Raw genomic sequence first — 16960 nt, 5'->3', positions numbered from 1 at the left:
TAAGGACAAAATATGCTTTTAAATGTCAAACTCCCACTGAACTTACTTAAAGAAAATAATTATGCTCACATTCAGGACCACATGTCCCATAAGGCATTACAGTATTGTGTGATGAATAAAACCCACTGAGGGATCATGCTGGCAATAAAAGAAGCTGGGTATGGAAGGAATGTGAGCATCAGTGTGTCGATTGAGAGCAGCCCATGAAGAAGAGGCTTTTTGCCTCAAAACGCATCAGCAAGTAAAAAGAAATGCTGGAGCATTCCTGGCGAGCTGCATTGTTTACCGGAGGGAGAGGGCGATGTGGAGTGCCTTCTCAAAAGCTCGCAGGCACTTTGTTGACTCATTTTCCGCACGGCTGGACCCTGCCGTGGAGAGGACACCATTTAGTGTGAAGAGAGACTGTGGAGAGGAACTCATCAGCACCATGCAGCACATCGCTCCATATGCTAATTAAAGCCCGTCAGGATGTTCCTGATCCTACTTAAGGACAAAATATGCTTTTAAATGTCAAACTCCCACTGAACTTACTTAAAGAAAATAATTATGCTCACATTCAGGACCACATGTCCCATAAGGCATTACAAAATTGTGTGATGAATAAAACCCACTGAGGGATCATGCTGGCAATAAAAGAAGCTGGAAATGGAAGAATGTGAGCATCAGTGTGTCGATTGAGAGCAGCCCATGAAGAAGAGGCTTTTTGCCTTGAAATGTGAATCACCCACTCACACATCTATGCAGAAAGTCACACCACCCACACAGACACTCTGGCACCCATACAGATGCTCAGACAACCAATCAATAACCCATATAGACACTCATGTAGCTACTCACCAACCCATACAGCCGCTTACACATCAACTGGTAGACTAATACAGACCTTGGTTTTGTACAAGTGAAACGTCCAACTAACTGTAACGTCCCTAAAAACCTGTGTTTTTTTCTGTGAATTTCTAGAGTTTTTTAAATGCTAATTTCTAACTATAACATCCCTGAAACCTATGGTTTTTTCAGTAAATATATATATATATATATATATATATATATATATATATATATATATATATATATATATATATATATATATATATATATACATATATATATACATTTAAAAAAAATTAAAATGCTACCAATAGTAACACATTGAAATGCAGGTGACTATTGCTAATTTTAGCTGGGTTCTAAAGCCTCAGTCATTGCAGGTACTCTCAAATGGAGCATCGTAACCCCTTTTCTACTAAGCTCAGTCTTCGGATAAAAATGGTACCTCACTTGTGTGGGTAGGCCTAGTGTCCGCGACAGGAAACGGCCCAAAACGCAACATGGACACATGATATTTTTCCACTGAAAACTGAGCCTTTTTTTGCAATGTGCCTAACTGTGGATTCCGGGCCATAGCTTAGCCAGCACCAAGGGAAACCTAGCAAACCTGTACTTTTAAAAAAATTAGACACACAGGAATCCAGCATGGGGTGACTTGTGTGGCTCTCACCAGTTTCTGTTAGCCAGAATCCTTTGCAAACCTCAATATTTGTTTAAGAAAACATTTTCCTCACATTTCTGTGATGGAAAAATCTGAAATCTGAGGGGAGGCACAATTTATTTATTTATTTATGGGTTTGTTTGTATAGCGCTGAATCACCCCGAGGGTTATCTCTGCGCTTGGACGGCCATGCTGACACAGTCAGACAGAGTTAGAAGAGGTGGGTTTTGAGGAGTTTTCTGAAATGTGAGATGGTCGAACAGTCGCGAAGTTGCAGCGGTAGTTCATTCCAGAGGGCAGGTGCCCGATATGAGAAAGCTTTACCACCGCTGCGTGATTTTTTGATTCTGGGGATGCAAAGAAGGCGTTGAGAACCTGACCTAAGAGAGCGCAAAAGGGTATAATTGGTTATTTTGCTAGAGAGATAGGACGGGCTTAGGTCGTTTAAGGCATTGAAAACAATACATCCTATCTTAAATTTCACTCGTTTCCTTACCGGGAGCCAGTGGAGTGTTTTTCAGAAGTAGCATAGAGGGAGTTCTAGGCGGGGCTCCCGCAACTAGGCGGGCAGCCGTGTTTTGCACGACCTGTAGTTTGTTAAGAGAGGCTTCATTGGTCGAAAGAAGCAGGGCATTACAGTAGTCTATTTTACTTAGTATCAGGGCTTGTATCAGCGTTTTTTTCATCAAAGGGGGAAGTAGAGGGAAAATTCTCCTAAGTAGACCTAGAATACAGTAGCAGGTGCCGGTGGTGGAGTTTGCATGGGCATCTAGATTGAGCTTTTGATCAATTTTGACACCTACATTCTTGACCACTTCTTTAGGAGTCGGGGCTTTACCCAACTCCTCAGGCCACCAAGTAGGTGACCAGCAAATGGCAGCTCCTCCAAACAGCATAATTTCAGATTTTTCGGAATTTAGTTGGAGGAAATTGTTTTGCATCCAGGAAGCAATGGCCATCATGCCCTTGGAGAAGATGAGTTGGATATCAGATCTTTTCTTGTCAAAGGTGAGGAGGAGTTGGGTATCGTCTGCATATGAAATGGGACTAAAACCCAAGATCCTCATAAGTTTGGCCAGGGGGGTCACATAAATGTTAAAGAGAGTAGGGCTCAAACACGAGCCCTGGGGACCCCCTTGGTAACCTGGGAAGGGGCAGATTTAAAAGGGCCCAAGGTGACTTTTTGGGTTCTATCCGTTAAAAAATCAGTCAGCCACTTCAATGTGAGTCCCTGAACGCCCATGTCTTGTAGCCTCTCCAGCAGAATCTGATGTGAAATGGTGTCAAATGCTGCTGAAAGGTCAAGCAGCACCAAAGTGCTGCCTGACCTTTGTCCAGTGCCATCCTGATGTTATCAGTCACCTCCACTAGGGCAGTCTCCGTACTATGTTTGGCTCGAAAACCCGACTGGGAAATATCAAGAAGGTGAGCGGATTCAACAAACGCAGACAGATGTTTATTGATGTGTCTCTCAATGAGCTTACTCTGTAGAGGGAGCAGGGAAATGGGGCGGTAGTTAGTCAGCTCGAAAGTCTGAATTTTAAGGTTTTTACGGATGGGGATTATTTGAGCATGTTTCCATTCCGAAGGAAGACTGCCAGAGCTCAGGGAGCTGTTAAGAATGGAGCAGATGGGTAGTGCGAGTTGAGTCGAGAGTCTAGAGGATAGTTTGGCAGGGATGATGTCAAGGGGAGAACCGGATTTAGTACCTTTAAGAAGGGCTATGACTTCTGTAACGGCAAGGGAAGGAAAGCTATGGAGTTGGCGGTGTGTGTTTAAATGATTAGTATGGTCTGCTGTGGAAGAGGTGGAGGAAACGTTCGCTGAAATAATTTTCTGATAGTTGTTTTCAATTTTCTGAGTAAATAAGAAGGAGATTTTGTCGCACAGAGATTGCGATGGAGTATCAGTGGTCTCACAGGCTTTCGGATTAGTAAAAGATTTAAAAATTTGAAAGAGAGTCCTGGAGTTGTTTCCGGCTTGATCTAATAGAGATGCAATATGAAATTTGCGAGCCTTTTTAATATTTGTGTGGTATGTGGTCAAAGCGATCTTGTAGCTAACTTTATGTTGCTCATTGTGGGAAAGTCGCCAAGTCCGCTCTAGCTTCTTACATTGACTCTTTTCATCCCGCAGAGCAGGGGAGTACCAGTTTGAGGGAGTGGATTGGGGAGGGTGGGTTTGGAGCTTCATAGGAGCTACCTTGTCTAAGGTGTTAAGGATGACAGAGTTAAAATGAAGAAGTTGTTGTTCAACATTGTAGGAGACGGTGTCTATGTCCCAAGAGAGAAAAGGGGACAGAAGATGATCGGGCGTCAGTTTGTGCCAAGGTCTATACCAACGGTTAATAGGAGTTTTTAGGTTGGCGGAGATGATGATCGGGCTGGTGAGTTGGAAGTTGACCAGGGAGTGGTCTGTCCAGATCAGGGGATGGGTGTCTCCGCATTCAATGTTCTGAGAGTTAGTTAGGATAAGGTCTAAGGTGTGACCAGCTACATGGGTGGGTGCGAAGTTAATTTTTACAAGTCCAGAAGAGGCCAGATCTTTTAGACATAGCATGGCGTCATGGTTGAGGGCATCTTCACTATGAATGTTAAAATCTCCTAGCAGGAGGAAATTGCGGGTGGCAATTACATGCGGGGAGATCAAATCTTGTAGTTGGCTAGTGAAGTCCAGTACCGGGCCAGGGGGCCTGTACACTAGGGCTCCTTTCCAGCTGTATTGGGGGTGTAGGTTTAGTCTAAATATGAGGCATTCGAATGCATCTGTGCACAGTTGATCGAGAATAGAGACAGATATGGAATCCTTACAGATTAAAGCTATGCCCCCACCAGCTCGGCCTATCCTGTCGAGTCTCTGGATGCGATAGCCATCAGGAATAGCCGTGGTAATGGCTGGGATGGAGAAGTTTCATGTTTCATGTCCATGTTTCAGTAAGAAACCCTATGTCAGGACTTTGGTCAGTTAGAAGGTCCCATGTGTTGGTAGCATGCTTAGGGAGAGACCTGACATTGGCCAGGAAACAGTTCCAATTAGAACTATTCGGTGGGGGTCAGACAGGATCGTGAAAAATATTACTAAGTGGGTCTAAAGGCTCACTAGAGTGAGAGTGGTCTAGAGCAGTCAATTGTGAATAGGGGGGAGCGATGCTCTGAAATTTGCAGGCCAAGCATGAAAATGGCCCAACAAATAGGCAGTGCGTGTGAGTTAACAATCTGCAAGGGTTAGGTTTGATGTTTAGCAGTTGATCACGCGTATAGCTGTATTGTTGGCTAGGAGCCTTAAGTGTGTCGAGTCGCAAACGACCAGGGGTACAGGCTCCTGGCGACGGACTGGCGCAGACGGGCTTGCCTCTGGCGCGCCTCTGGCGCGCCCACTGCACGCGCACGCTTGCACTCCCCCACTTAAATAGAGCCAGCCACTAGAGCGCTAACCAAGATGGCGCTCGGTGGATGGCACTAGCCTAAAGGAGTCTCTTGTTTGTCTCGCTAAGTAGCGAGGTGGTATTCTGAGATTTTTTTATGGTGCGGGTAAGAGGGCAGGACAATATTTAGCAATACTAAAAGTATCTTAACAATATTTAAAACAGGATTCCAACAATGACAAAGATTGGTGCAGCGCTTGTACCTACCCTTGTGGCAGCGAGAAGGCACGGTGCAGCGGTACAGCGGTGCGAGTAAATCCAGGAACAATTTCCTAAAACAAAATCGGTGCGTTCTGCGATCTGCGTCTTACTTTCTGAAAGTCTCCTTCAATTACAAACTTACTATTACTAGCCCGGTGATGGCACAACTTTTCCACAAGTGAGATACCATTTTTATCAGGAGACCTGGGTAATGCTGGGTGTTAGGAAATTTACAAGCCTGGAAATCCCCAAACTTTTCCACACGGAAATATTAGGAAAATTGGATATGGTAGCTAAATTTGAGGTTTGCAGTAGATTCTGGGTACGAAAACTTTGCGGAATCCCCACAACCACACCTCCCTGGACTCCCCTTGGTGTCTAGTTTTCAGAAATGTCTGGATTTGCTAGGTTTCCTGGATGACCGCCGAGCCCGGGACCAAAAATGCAGATGCCCCCCCCGCAAAACCAGGTCATTTTATGATAGATCATTTTTATGTCTCTACAATACATTTTGGGCCCTTCCCTGCCACGGGCACTAGGCCTCCCCACACAAGTGAGGTACCATTTTTATCAGAAGACTTAGGGGAATGCTGGGTGGTGGGAAATTTGTGCGAGCTCGGTGATCCCACAACTTTCCCACACAAAACGTGAGGAAACAATGTTTTTATCAATGAGTCAAATTTACAAGGGCTTCTGGCTAAGTAAACCTTCTGTGATAGACACAAAACACACTACATATTATTCCCTTAGTGACCAGCTTCTAAAGAGATGTGAGGGCAGAAGGTGTTCACTACAAAGAGAGTATGCATTAATGGTCAAAAGCATAAAAAACACTGTTGCACACTCATCCACTAGTCAATCACAGGCATACTGGTTGGATTTGGCACAAGTATAAGTCAATGATTCATAAAAAAACACTATTTACCAATGACTTTCAAAACATAAAATCCACAAAAATAATTGTTAATATTGTCAACTTTAAATCAAAGAACCACTGACTTACAGCTTGTGAGCTGCAAAGTCATGTCAAGGCACCAACCGCTTTCACTCTGCTTACTGAAGGCCCAGCGCAATACAACACTTACATCTACAAACAGCACCATTAAAGAGCCCATCACTCTCGTATGCCAACAAGACTAACATACCAATCACACCGCCAAGCACCCGAACAACAGACAACTGACATACCTCAAGCCAGTCAAAACACATACTGGCTACCAGCCACCAACACACCGTAAGTCCACCACACCGCCAGCCAAGGGCCAGGCTACACACACCACCCACCAAGCGCCAGTCCACTCACACTGCCAGGCAAGCACTGGACTACACACACATTCAACTAAGCACCAGTCTATACACACTGCCAGCCAAACGCCAGTCTGCACACACTGCCTGGCAAGGGCTAATCCATGCACACCGCCAGCCAAGCGCTAGTCCACATGCACCACCAGCCAAGAGCTAGTCTGCAAGCACTGCCAGCCAAGCGCTAGTCCACATGCGCTGCTATCCAATCTCCAGTCTACACACACAACCAGGCAAACGCCAGTCCACAACTCACTGCTAGCCAAGCGAGAGTCTACAGGCAATGACATCCAGATAGCAGTATACAAGCACCACCAGCCAAGTGCTAGTCAACACTCACTGCCAGCCAAGCACCAGTCCACACGCATCTCCAGCCAAGTGCCAGTCCACACACACCGCCAGCCAAATGCCAGTCCACACACACCGCCAACCAAATGCCAGTCTACACGCACCACCAGCCAAACGCCAGTTCACGCGGACCACCAGGCAAGCACTAGTCCACACGCACTGCCAGCCAAGCATCAGTCTACACACACCATCAGCTAAATGCCAGTACATGCATACCATCAGCTGAACTCCAGTTCACCCACACTAACACTTTCCCTGGAATCTAGTGGTTTCTGCCCACTTTGAGAGCAGATGGGCCTATAACTAGGGCTAATCTGCTCCTAGGGGAAATAAAACAGCTAAAATATTGCTCCAATAAAGGGGAGCGGCCTTTGCCCAAGAGGCCGCTCCTTGAAATAGCAATATAAAACTCCCTGTTATCTAGTGGCTTTCTGTCCCCTTTGAGGGCAGATGGGCCTAAAAAATATGGTCACGCTGCCACCACGGGAGGCAGAAAAAAGCGAAAACATTGCCCAAATGAAAGGGGAGCGACCCTTGCCAAAGGAGCCGCTCCCCATATTGCACAAACAATTATCCCTGTTGTCGAGTGGGTTTCTGGCCCCTTGGGGGCCGATCGGTCTAAAAATATGGCTCATCTGCCCCCAAGGTGGCAGAAATGGCCAAAATGTTTGCCAGAATAAAAGGGGAGTGACCCTTACCTAAGGGGCTGCTCCCTGACATTTCAGAAATCTTATCCCTGGTGTCTAGTGGGTTTCTACCCCCCTCTTGGGCACAGGTTGTCCTAGAAATATGGCAGATCTGCCCCCGGGGAGGCAGAAAACAGCCAAAACAATGTCCAACTTGGGAAAGACCCTTGCCTAAGGGGCCGCTCCCTTTTGCAAACTACATTGAAAAATGCCCCAAAAACATCCCTGGTGGCTTGTGCTGTTGCAAGATTGCGGTCCTACCCGCAATTTCAAAGCAGGAATACACTGCAAAGACACACCGGGGGTTAGGAAAAACTCTTTCCTTCTCCCTGGCCCTCCCCAGAGGAGAAACTTTCTTGTTTCTGTCTGACCTGCTGGAACAGCTTCCAGTGTGTCCCGACTGTTTTGATGAAGTTGATGCATGTTGTATGCGCCAACGTCATCCGATGCCATGGGGGTGGCAGCGGAAGCGCTTCCGCTGCCATCCCTGGTGGAGATGTTTAGAAAGGCAGCCCATGAGGGAAGCGCCAGTGCTTCCCCCGTGGGTGGGTGCGAGGATGGAATTGTTACATCCTCAGCACACGCCCACTGTGCCTGAGTACGGAACCGTTCCGTCCTTAGCATGGAAAGGGTTAAAAAAAAGCAAAGGCCCACAGGGGTCATGAAGGAGCCGGAGCGGAAATCCCACCAAGGCCCGGTCAAAGCGTCGCTGCCCTGAAAGTGCCAAGAGTAAAGAAGGCTGGATGTGGCACCCCCAAGTGAGGGGTGAAGGTGGGAGGTGCAACGGTGCTATGTACAAACTGTGCGAAACTCAAATGGCAAATGGGAGGCTGGGGCAATTTTTAAAATAACCCCTGAGGGTTTTATGAAGGGTTAAAGGAAGCTGCTGTTGAGGGTTAAAAAGAAACTGCTGCGGCTAAGCCCCCACTTATGCAACATGACGGCTGGTCAGTGCATTAGGAGAAGAAACACCTAACGAGCAGCTTAGGTCACACGGAAGCAGAGACTGTCAAAGGAGATGAGCATAAGGATGATAGACAGGTCACACCGACAAGGCAGAGTGGCAGACCAGGCTGCTTACCTTGGGATGCCTTACGGCAGAGTAAGAATGTCAGTGAGGGGGGTACACGAAATACGGATGGGACCGGGCAACAATTTACAAACGGGGAGAAAGAGTTCAGTAACTACCTCAAGTCAAAGCCCGCAGGAGAGGGCACGGGCAGGAAAGTGTCTGAGGGCTGGGCTGCCATAATCTACAGGCCCCAAGGCAAATATAACAGCAGAGGCAATTATGGACAGTTTAAGAAAACTCCCGGCAACCCAAGCCAAGGACACAGGAACCACACAAGCAAGAGTGCCCTAACAACAAGCACTGAAACAAGAACTTGAGCAAGTAAGAGGCAGCAAGGAACAACCCTAATGGCAATGTGACCTGGCTGCAAAACAAGCAGAGAGAGAGGTCAGAGACAGCCCACAAGGGCGACATGACCCAGCTGCAGTACAAAGCAAACGCAGTCAAAAGAGCAGTTGTGGACAGCCCACATCGGTGACACGACCCTCCAGGTGCATGTGAAAAACAGAAGGGTGCTCAAGAACAGGTGACACTGGTGCAAGGTGCCACAAGAAGAGGTATCTCCCCTGCCCCCCAACAAAGGATCATCAGGCAGACCGGGGTCAGTAAATCATCGACATTAAAGAGCACAGCAGATCAGGCAGCAATGTGTCTTGGGCAAAATATTGAGAGCAGCAAAGGAAGCGGCGGCCACACATGACAAGGAGTGGCTTCTGTGACAGCTGAAAGGATAAGAATCAGGGAGGCAGCCCGCTCTTGACATGCCCATCAACAACAGGGACAATGAGGGGCCCAGGGAGGAGGCCGATGAGAGGGAGAACCCAGGAAGCGCCACCGTAATGCCACCAGAAGCAGCAAGAAAGGGGATAAGAAGGTCAGCAAGGAGCCAATGGCAAAAGCTGGGATCCCTAGCAAACCAGCCAAGGCTACGAATGGTGCGCAAATCAGCATAATAGTACAAGAATACTTAAAGCAATTTATGCCTGTACTGTTTGACAACAAAGCTAGGACAGGCAACACAGAAGGAAGAGGGGCTGTGGATTCGGGGGGCTGGTTTCTACCGTGGGGCCTAAGGCAGCAGTGCGTCCTCACTTCCATCGGAAGCACCAGAGGGCGGTCCAACTGTGGTGAATGGCGCAGAGAAACTGGCAGAAAGGCCAAGACAACACCAGTGGGGTGTGGCTCTGTGGGATAAGGGACAGAGATCCTCTAACCTGGCCATGGTAGGTCTGGCACTGCTGGAAGCATGCAAAAGGGACACGCTAGGGTATATATGGTTACCAGGGCCACGGGTGAGCTTAAAACCATTGGCAGTTGAAGAGCGCATTTGGCGCAAATAATTTATAAAAACTTTCACCCTATTAGAGACACAAGTAGAGGGCTTGGACGATACCATGTGTGACAAGAAGGATGAAGGTGAAAAGGAGAGAAACATCGACAACAGGCTATATACGTTCAGGATTAGGGTGTGCATTATAGTAAGAATGTTCCCTCACTGCTAAAAGACCTGTGGCTAGAGTAAGATAAGGGATTCAGGTTAAAAATGCAGGCGCATACGGAGATGGAATGGGATGAGTAAGGTGTGTGAGGTTATATGCACATAAAGATGATAGCCAGAGATGCCAGGAGCTGGTATGGGTGGGGTGAGCAGCCCTTTCATGGAGTTATTCCATAGGGCCACAAGCCTTTCTACATGTAGTTGCCCCTACACAAACTGGAAGGGAACACCGTCTGTACAAGGATCATCATCAGTATGCTATAAATATGACAAAGATGAGTGCACATGGGGCCCATCATGCATGTTTAGGCTTGTGTGTTTCATATGCGTGGGGGCACCTAGCAGAGGACTTCCAGAAAGGCAGGGGATCCAACTGCAAGAGAGATAGAGAAAAGAAGTAGCCCAGGAAGTCGCAGAGCTAAAAGGTTGTGGGGAGGATTTCGGGCTGGCTAAGTTCCCCATAAACAGCCATAGACTCAGGCAGCTATCAATGAGTATGAAAACAAGGAGGATGTGAGGTTGCTAAGTGAAGATTTCGAACAAGGTTTTAGGATTCCATTTTAGGGTTCCCTTGCCCCCAAACAATCTAAAAACCTTTGCTGAGCACCCAGAGGTGGTCGGAAAAATATCAAGCAGGAGAGAGAGAAGTGGAGAGAGTGGAAGTCCCCTTACAGACCAAGCCGAGCCTGGTCTTTTCACCACTCAGCATAGTGCCCAAGAAAAAGCCATGTCAGTTACGGCTTATCCACCTACTCTCATTCCTGGAGGGGAGTTCAGTGAACAATCCAATCAATTCAGAAGACTGCACGGTAGGGAATTTATCAATCAAGAATGCCATAGAGATAGCGTGTATGACAGTGTGAGGGGCACTGATGGCAAAGGTGGACATTGAGTTGGCATTCAGATTGCCCCCTGTGCCCCAGACAGCTACCACCTCCTGGGGCTCAAATTTTAAGGGGACTTCTTTTTCGACAAAGCATTGCCAATGGGGTGCTCCATATCATGAGCATACTTTGAGCGGTTTAGCACCTTCCTAGAGTGGACCCTACACAAGAGGCACCCAAAAGGGGGGACATTCCATTACCTGGAGGATTTCCTGTTTGTGGTACCACCTGGGGGGGATGAAGTGCAAGGACCTACGGGGAGCATTTCAGCACCTGGCAGCGGAGCTAGGTGTCCCCTTGACCGCTGACAAAACAGTAGACCGTACAACAAGACTGGTGTTCTTGGTTATTGAACTACATTTGACAGCTGGCACAACCCGCATGCCCCAAGATAAGGTGCGGGACATGAGAAAGGACATCAGGGCGCTAGTAGGGAAGGTGAAGGCCACACTTGGGAAACTCCAAGAACTCACTGAGAAGTTTAATTTTGCTGCCTGGGTTATACCAGCAGGGAGAGCGATGCAAGGAGACTCACACACTTGACAGGGGGGTTGCAGAAGAAACACCACCTCACAAGACTTGGGATTGGGGTAAATCAGGACCTCAGGATGTGGTGATATTTCTAGAGGAGTTCAATGGAGTTCTCATCTGGAGAGAAGGCTGGGTGTCTGACAGGCAGATAGGACTGTAGCTGGGCGCATCCAGCTGCCTTGGCTTTGGGACTATTCCAGGGAACAAATGATGTTTAAACAGATGGCCCCAGGAATGGGCCAGGGCAGGCCTTCTCAGAAACATTACATTCATGCACCTTTTTCCCATAGTGGTACCCATGACACTATATAGCAGCAACAGCTAAAGGATATGACGCTGACCCTTTGTTTGGATAACCAGGCAGTGGTGCACCCCATTAACAGAGTGAGCTCCAGATGCCTGCAGTTGCTAAAACTGCTCACGTGCTTGGTGAGTATGCAGCTGGTTAGCAACCTAGACATAAAGGTGAAGCATGTCCCAGGAGGGAATAACGCTCATGCAGATGCACTCGCTTCCAAATGGACAGATTCAAGAAGCTTGCACCGAAGGCAGAACAGAGGATGACCCCATTCCCTGACAGCCTGTGGGGCCTTGTAGGTGTGACCTGCCCCACCTAATAAAACATGTGCTAGACCCAAAGACAGCAAGGCTTTATGCAACATATGCAGAGACAGTGAAAAGGGCTATAGGGCTGGTCACATTAAAAAATCACAAGGCAGCATTGGGGCTGACGAGCAGTTCAAAAAGTGAGCATTTGAGCAGTGGAAGTCAAAATCCTGGTCACAAGCGCACCTGGCAGCAATCTCACACTTCACCAAGCACGCCACCCGTTAGGACCAAACCAGTTCACACTACATAAGGGCTGCTATGAAAGGGTGGCATAAGCTAATGGGGCCTGCACAGGATACAAGGCTTCTGATTGAGTTCCACATGCTGGAGCAGCTGGTGGGCTACTGGATTTGGTAAGCATGAACAATTTCGAGGCCTCAGTGTTCAAATCAGCATTCACCGTTAACATTTCTGGGGCCTTCAGTGTTAGCGAATGAGTGGCCCCATCAAGGCAGAAAGTGGGGGAGGCCTGTATGCAGGAACGCAACATATAACAAAGCACAGGGAAAGTGGAGGTACCGCTGAGGAGGTCCAAAACTGACCAGCTGGCTGCTTTCCCCCTCCGATCCTAAACCATGCCTAGTCTTCTGGCTCAGGAGGCACTGGGCAAAGAGGCCCAGGGGAGAGGGGGCTCTAATCAAGCATAACAACGGGGATTGCCTGAGCACATTTCAATTCAAAGTGGTACTGAAGTAGACCCTTACCAAGGCGAGCATACCAGCAGCCCATTTTGGCACACATTTGTTCCGCAAAGGGACAGCGACTTCTGCTGCCTGGCTCAGGGTCACTTTTATTTTTTAATTAGTGAATCTTGGTGTGTCATGGTTCAACCTACCTCACAGATATTAATGAGGTAAGTTGCAATTTGCAACCCATTAGGAATGACAGCCATCACCTGGATCGGAGATCAGCAGACCACGAAGTCTGTGATTTCTTTTAAATAAAGCAATCTTTTTTTTAATGCATCCCATTTTCCTCAAAGGAAAAAAGGATGTGTTAAAAAAAATGAAAAGTGTAAGTTTCCATAGGACCACTGCCTACCCTTAAAAAATGTTTTTGTCAACATTCACAAAGGGTAAGGGGTCCTTGGAGAGGAGTAGAGGTGGGAAGATAAGACACGCTGATGTTAGAACTCTCACTGAAAACAGACGTGAGCCGCCATGGAGGATTCAACATAATTGACATAGAAATGGTGAACACTTTGACAACCTAAGTTGATAAGGCTGCGTCATTTCCCTCTCCTCCCCTTCCTCCTGATAAAAGGTACAACTAGACCAGACTCCTCCAAAGGTGGAAATCAGGTAATATCCAGCCATCCTTTTGAGATACCAAAGGTTATAGGATGGTTCTGACGGTTAAAAGGTTATGGAAACACTAAAGAATTCTTCAAACTGATGCAAAAGGTGATGTGTAAAAGGATGCTGTTGAACAGTGATACAAAGTACGAATCAAAATATAAGGTAATTTTTAAAAAAGAGTGTTTTTAAAAAACATTCCAAAAGGGGAACAACCTTTACAACGCAACTTTTACAACGCACTACCATTACAACGCATTTTTTACAACGCATAATCCATTACAACGCATGACATTACAACGCATGACACTACAACGCATTTTTAAAAACTACCTTTACAACGCATTCCATTACAACGCATACTACCATTACAACGCATACCATTACAACGCATAATATTACACTATACTATCCAACACTTACCCTACTGATGCACCCCCTGGAGTTAGAATAGTAATTTTTACCCCTATACTATCCAACACTTACCCTACTGATGCACCCCCTGGAGTTAGAATAGTAATTTTTACCCCTATACTATCCAACACTTACCCTACTGATGCACCCCCTGGAGTTAGAATAGTAATTTTTACCCCTATACTATCCAACACTTACCCTACTGATGCACCCCCTGGAGTTAGAATAGTAATTTTTACCCCTATACTATCCAACACTTACCCTACTGATGCACCCCCTGGAGTTAGAATAGTAATTTTTACCCCTATACTATCCAACACTTACCCTACTGATGCACCCCCTGGAGTTAGAATAGTAATTTTTACCCCTATACTATCCAACACTTACCCTACTGATGCACCCCCTGGAGTTAGAATAGTAATTTTTACCCCTATACTATCCAACACTTACCCTACTGTTGCACCCCCTGGAGTTAGAATAGTAATTTTTACCCCTATACTATCCAACACTTACCCTACTGTTGCACCCCCTGGAGTTAGAATAGTAATTTTTACCCCTATACTATCCAACACTTACCCTACTGTTGCACCCCCTGGAGTTAGAATAGTAATTTTTACCCCTATACTATCTAATACTTACCTTAAATGTAATTTAATATTATGCGTTGTAATGGTATGCGTTGTAAAGGTAGTATGCGTTGTAATGGTAGTGCGTTGTAAAGGTATTTTTTAAAAATGCGTTGTAGTGTCATGCGTTGTAATGTCATGCGTTGTAATGGATTATGCGTTGTAAAAAATGCGTTGTAAGTGCATGCGTTGTAAAAGTGTGCGTTGTAACGTCATACATCCATTCCAAAAGGTAGTCTTAAGTATGGTATGCTACGCGCTTACATACATTTTTTTGTTTTTCTTGACATTATATTGCATAATGGATTAAAAATGTGTCACATTATCTTTTTTTTATGTATTTAATTACTTTATTTTTATGGTAATTTGTTTTGTTTTTTACCACTCATGGATCTCTTTCCTGCACACATTCTGCAAAACCTGGACAGATTAATACACATTCCGATGCTGCACGCTGGGTGTATTTTATATGCCAGATATGTTTGTGAATGTTTCTTTATGCAATTTTTTTGTGAATATCCCTGAAATGTTCCAACTTTGTGGATGGTGGGCTAATTTAAATTACAATTCTCCCGACACTCTTCACACACTTCTTTGTGAGCTCTTCTTTGTTGCTCTTTTCATAATGTATTCTTGTACTACTTGTACTTTTTTGTCTCAGTTACAATAATTCAGCTCACAGAAGTTGGAGAGAGAAACAAAGTATTATAAGGCATTCAAAGGCAATTGAAGACATTTATGTCGTGGGATTCATTTTGCCAGATGCTTTCATCACAATAATTACACTAGTTGCACGTAAAGTCGGGGGACATTTTGGCCATATCGATTCAGACTTCTAATAGTCATTTTATAATTCCATGACAGTGCTATAGACCAATAGAAATAGATATAGACCACCAGGGCATGCTTAAAAACCAGTTTCAATTATTCAACAATATTTTTACAAGTAACAATCCATGACTCTGTTTGCTTTTAAAGGATGAAGTTGAAAAGGTCAAAAGGAAGCTTGTCATTGATTACTGCCAGAGGTGAGTCTTGCACATCCGAATTTGAATATATTAATTCCCTGAATTGAGCTAATTTATATTTGTTATTAACTTGCATATTGTTTCTATTTCTTCATTTGGTAGTTTTTTTAAGCATCTACATAGCGTATGTCTATCTCACAATGCATAAGCGACAGTAGTTGGCCTCTTCCGGATCATCATCTTGAAGGTGTGCCGCATCTCGTCTAGACTTTCATCAGTTTTGTCAGCTGTTGGAGACAGATAGTTTCTTTATGAGGTAACAGAGGCTGGGTTTCAAGTAATGATAGACTGGATGTAAATGTCAACCATGAAAAGAATGGTATTTAGGGATTTCTTTTGGGACCGCAATCCGGTTAGCTCATTCAGGTGCTCATTCTGAGTTTCCTAAAGCAATAAGGGGCATCCCAGTGATCCAATCAAAATTCAACATCAAGAAACACAGAGGAAGACCCACCCACCAAAGATTAAGGAAGGGGCATAATGAACAGCTTCCTGTAAAACGTTGTAGAATCTGCAGGTCAGTGCAGCTGTTTCAGAGATGGGGTGAAATTGTCTAATATCTTTAGACTGCAGAACGATAGCTGGACACGCATTTTATTCAACTGGGCATTACCTCCAGTGGACTAGAACTCTTGGAGGCCAGTTTTGAAAGCCCGGGGCCTCTATTGGTGCTTTTGTCACTCTCCCCAGCTCCCCAAGGTTAATTGCAGCAGGTCCAGGGAGGCTTCAAGAGAAAGAGAGGGAGGGACTGGGAAGGTAGCATGGTAGAAGAGGTAGATGAGAGAAGGCGAGATAAAGAACGGATGGAAAGAGAGAAATTGTGCAAGGAGGCAAAGGAAGCTGGCTGATTTGAGCATTTTTACCAATGACGTTTTTGGTTCCCCAGTCCAGCACTGCACAGACCTAGTCTAATGAAATGAAATGAAATAAAAGAAAACTTAAATGTTTTTTTTTTTTTTATAAAGCGCGTTAATGCCTGGAAGCATCTGGGTGCTATGAAGCTGCTGACAATGAAAAAGAAACAGAGAGAAACCTGAGCTTATGGGATAAAAAGCCTATTGGCTAAAAAGCCATGTTTTAAGTGCTTTTCTAAAAGCAAGCAGACCTGTCAAATTCTTTAGGTGAGGAGGAAGGATGTTCAAGAGTTTAGATGTGCAGGTCATGAAACATCTGCCACCCCAGTTTACTCCTCTAAATCTGTGTATTACTACATGATTGGCCGTGGAGAAGCACAGGGCTCTTGAAGGGGCATATCACTGGAACCTGCATTTAAGATAGTCATGACCAAAGTCATGTAGTGCCCTGAACGCAATGCAGAGAGCCTTGAAATCAATACGCTTCCTTGCAGAAAGCCAATGATGTTGAGTCAAGGCTTCTGCAGCAGACTGATGCCTAGGGATCCCTAGTAGGAGCCGGGCTGCCAAGTTCTGTAAGATCTGCTGCTTCTTCAATAGTTTTTTTTCTGCAGGTTGATGAAAAGAGCATTACACTAGTCCATCTTGGTTTTCTACCACGGTTTTCTGCAGCTCATGAGGGATAAATGGGAACACTTT

General features: G+C 45.7%; 1 protein-coding gene across 1 annotated transcript in view; it reads left to right on the top strand.

The window, feature by feature from the left end:
* LOC146817750 (uncharacterized) overlaps positions 1-16960 on the top strand; it is a 746064-nt gene that overhangs the window by 350064 nt on the left and 379040 nt on the right. The window contains exon 27 of the mRNA XM_085609232.1: positions 15358-15407. Coding sequence (XP_085465358.1) covers positions 15358-15407 — 50 coding nt within the window. The remainder of the gene's footprint in view (positions 1-15357; positions 15408-16960) is intronic.

This window comes from Triturus cristatus, chromosome 6 (genome assembly GCF_964204655.1).
Source record: "Triturus cristatus chromosome 6, aTriCri1.1, whole genome shotgun sequence".
In the NCBI taxonomy this organism is placed as follows: Eukaryota; Metazoa; Chordata; class Amphibia; order Caudata; family Salamandridae; genus Triturus; species Triturus cristatus.
Note: the sequence above shows the minus strand (reverse complement) of the source record. Positions and strands in the feature narration are given on the sequence as shown.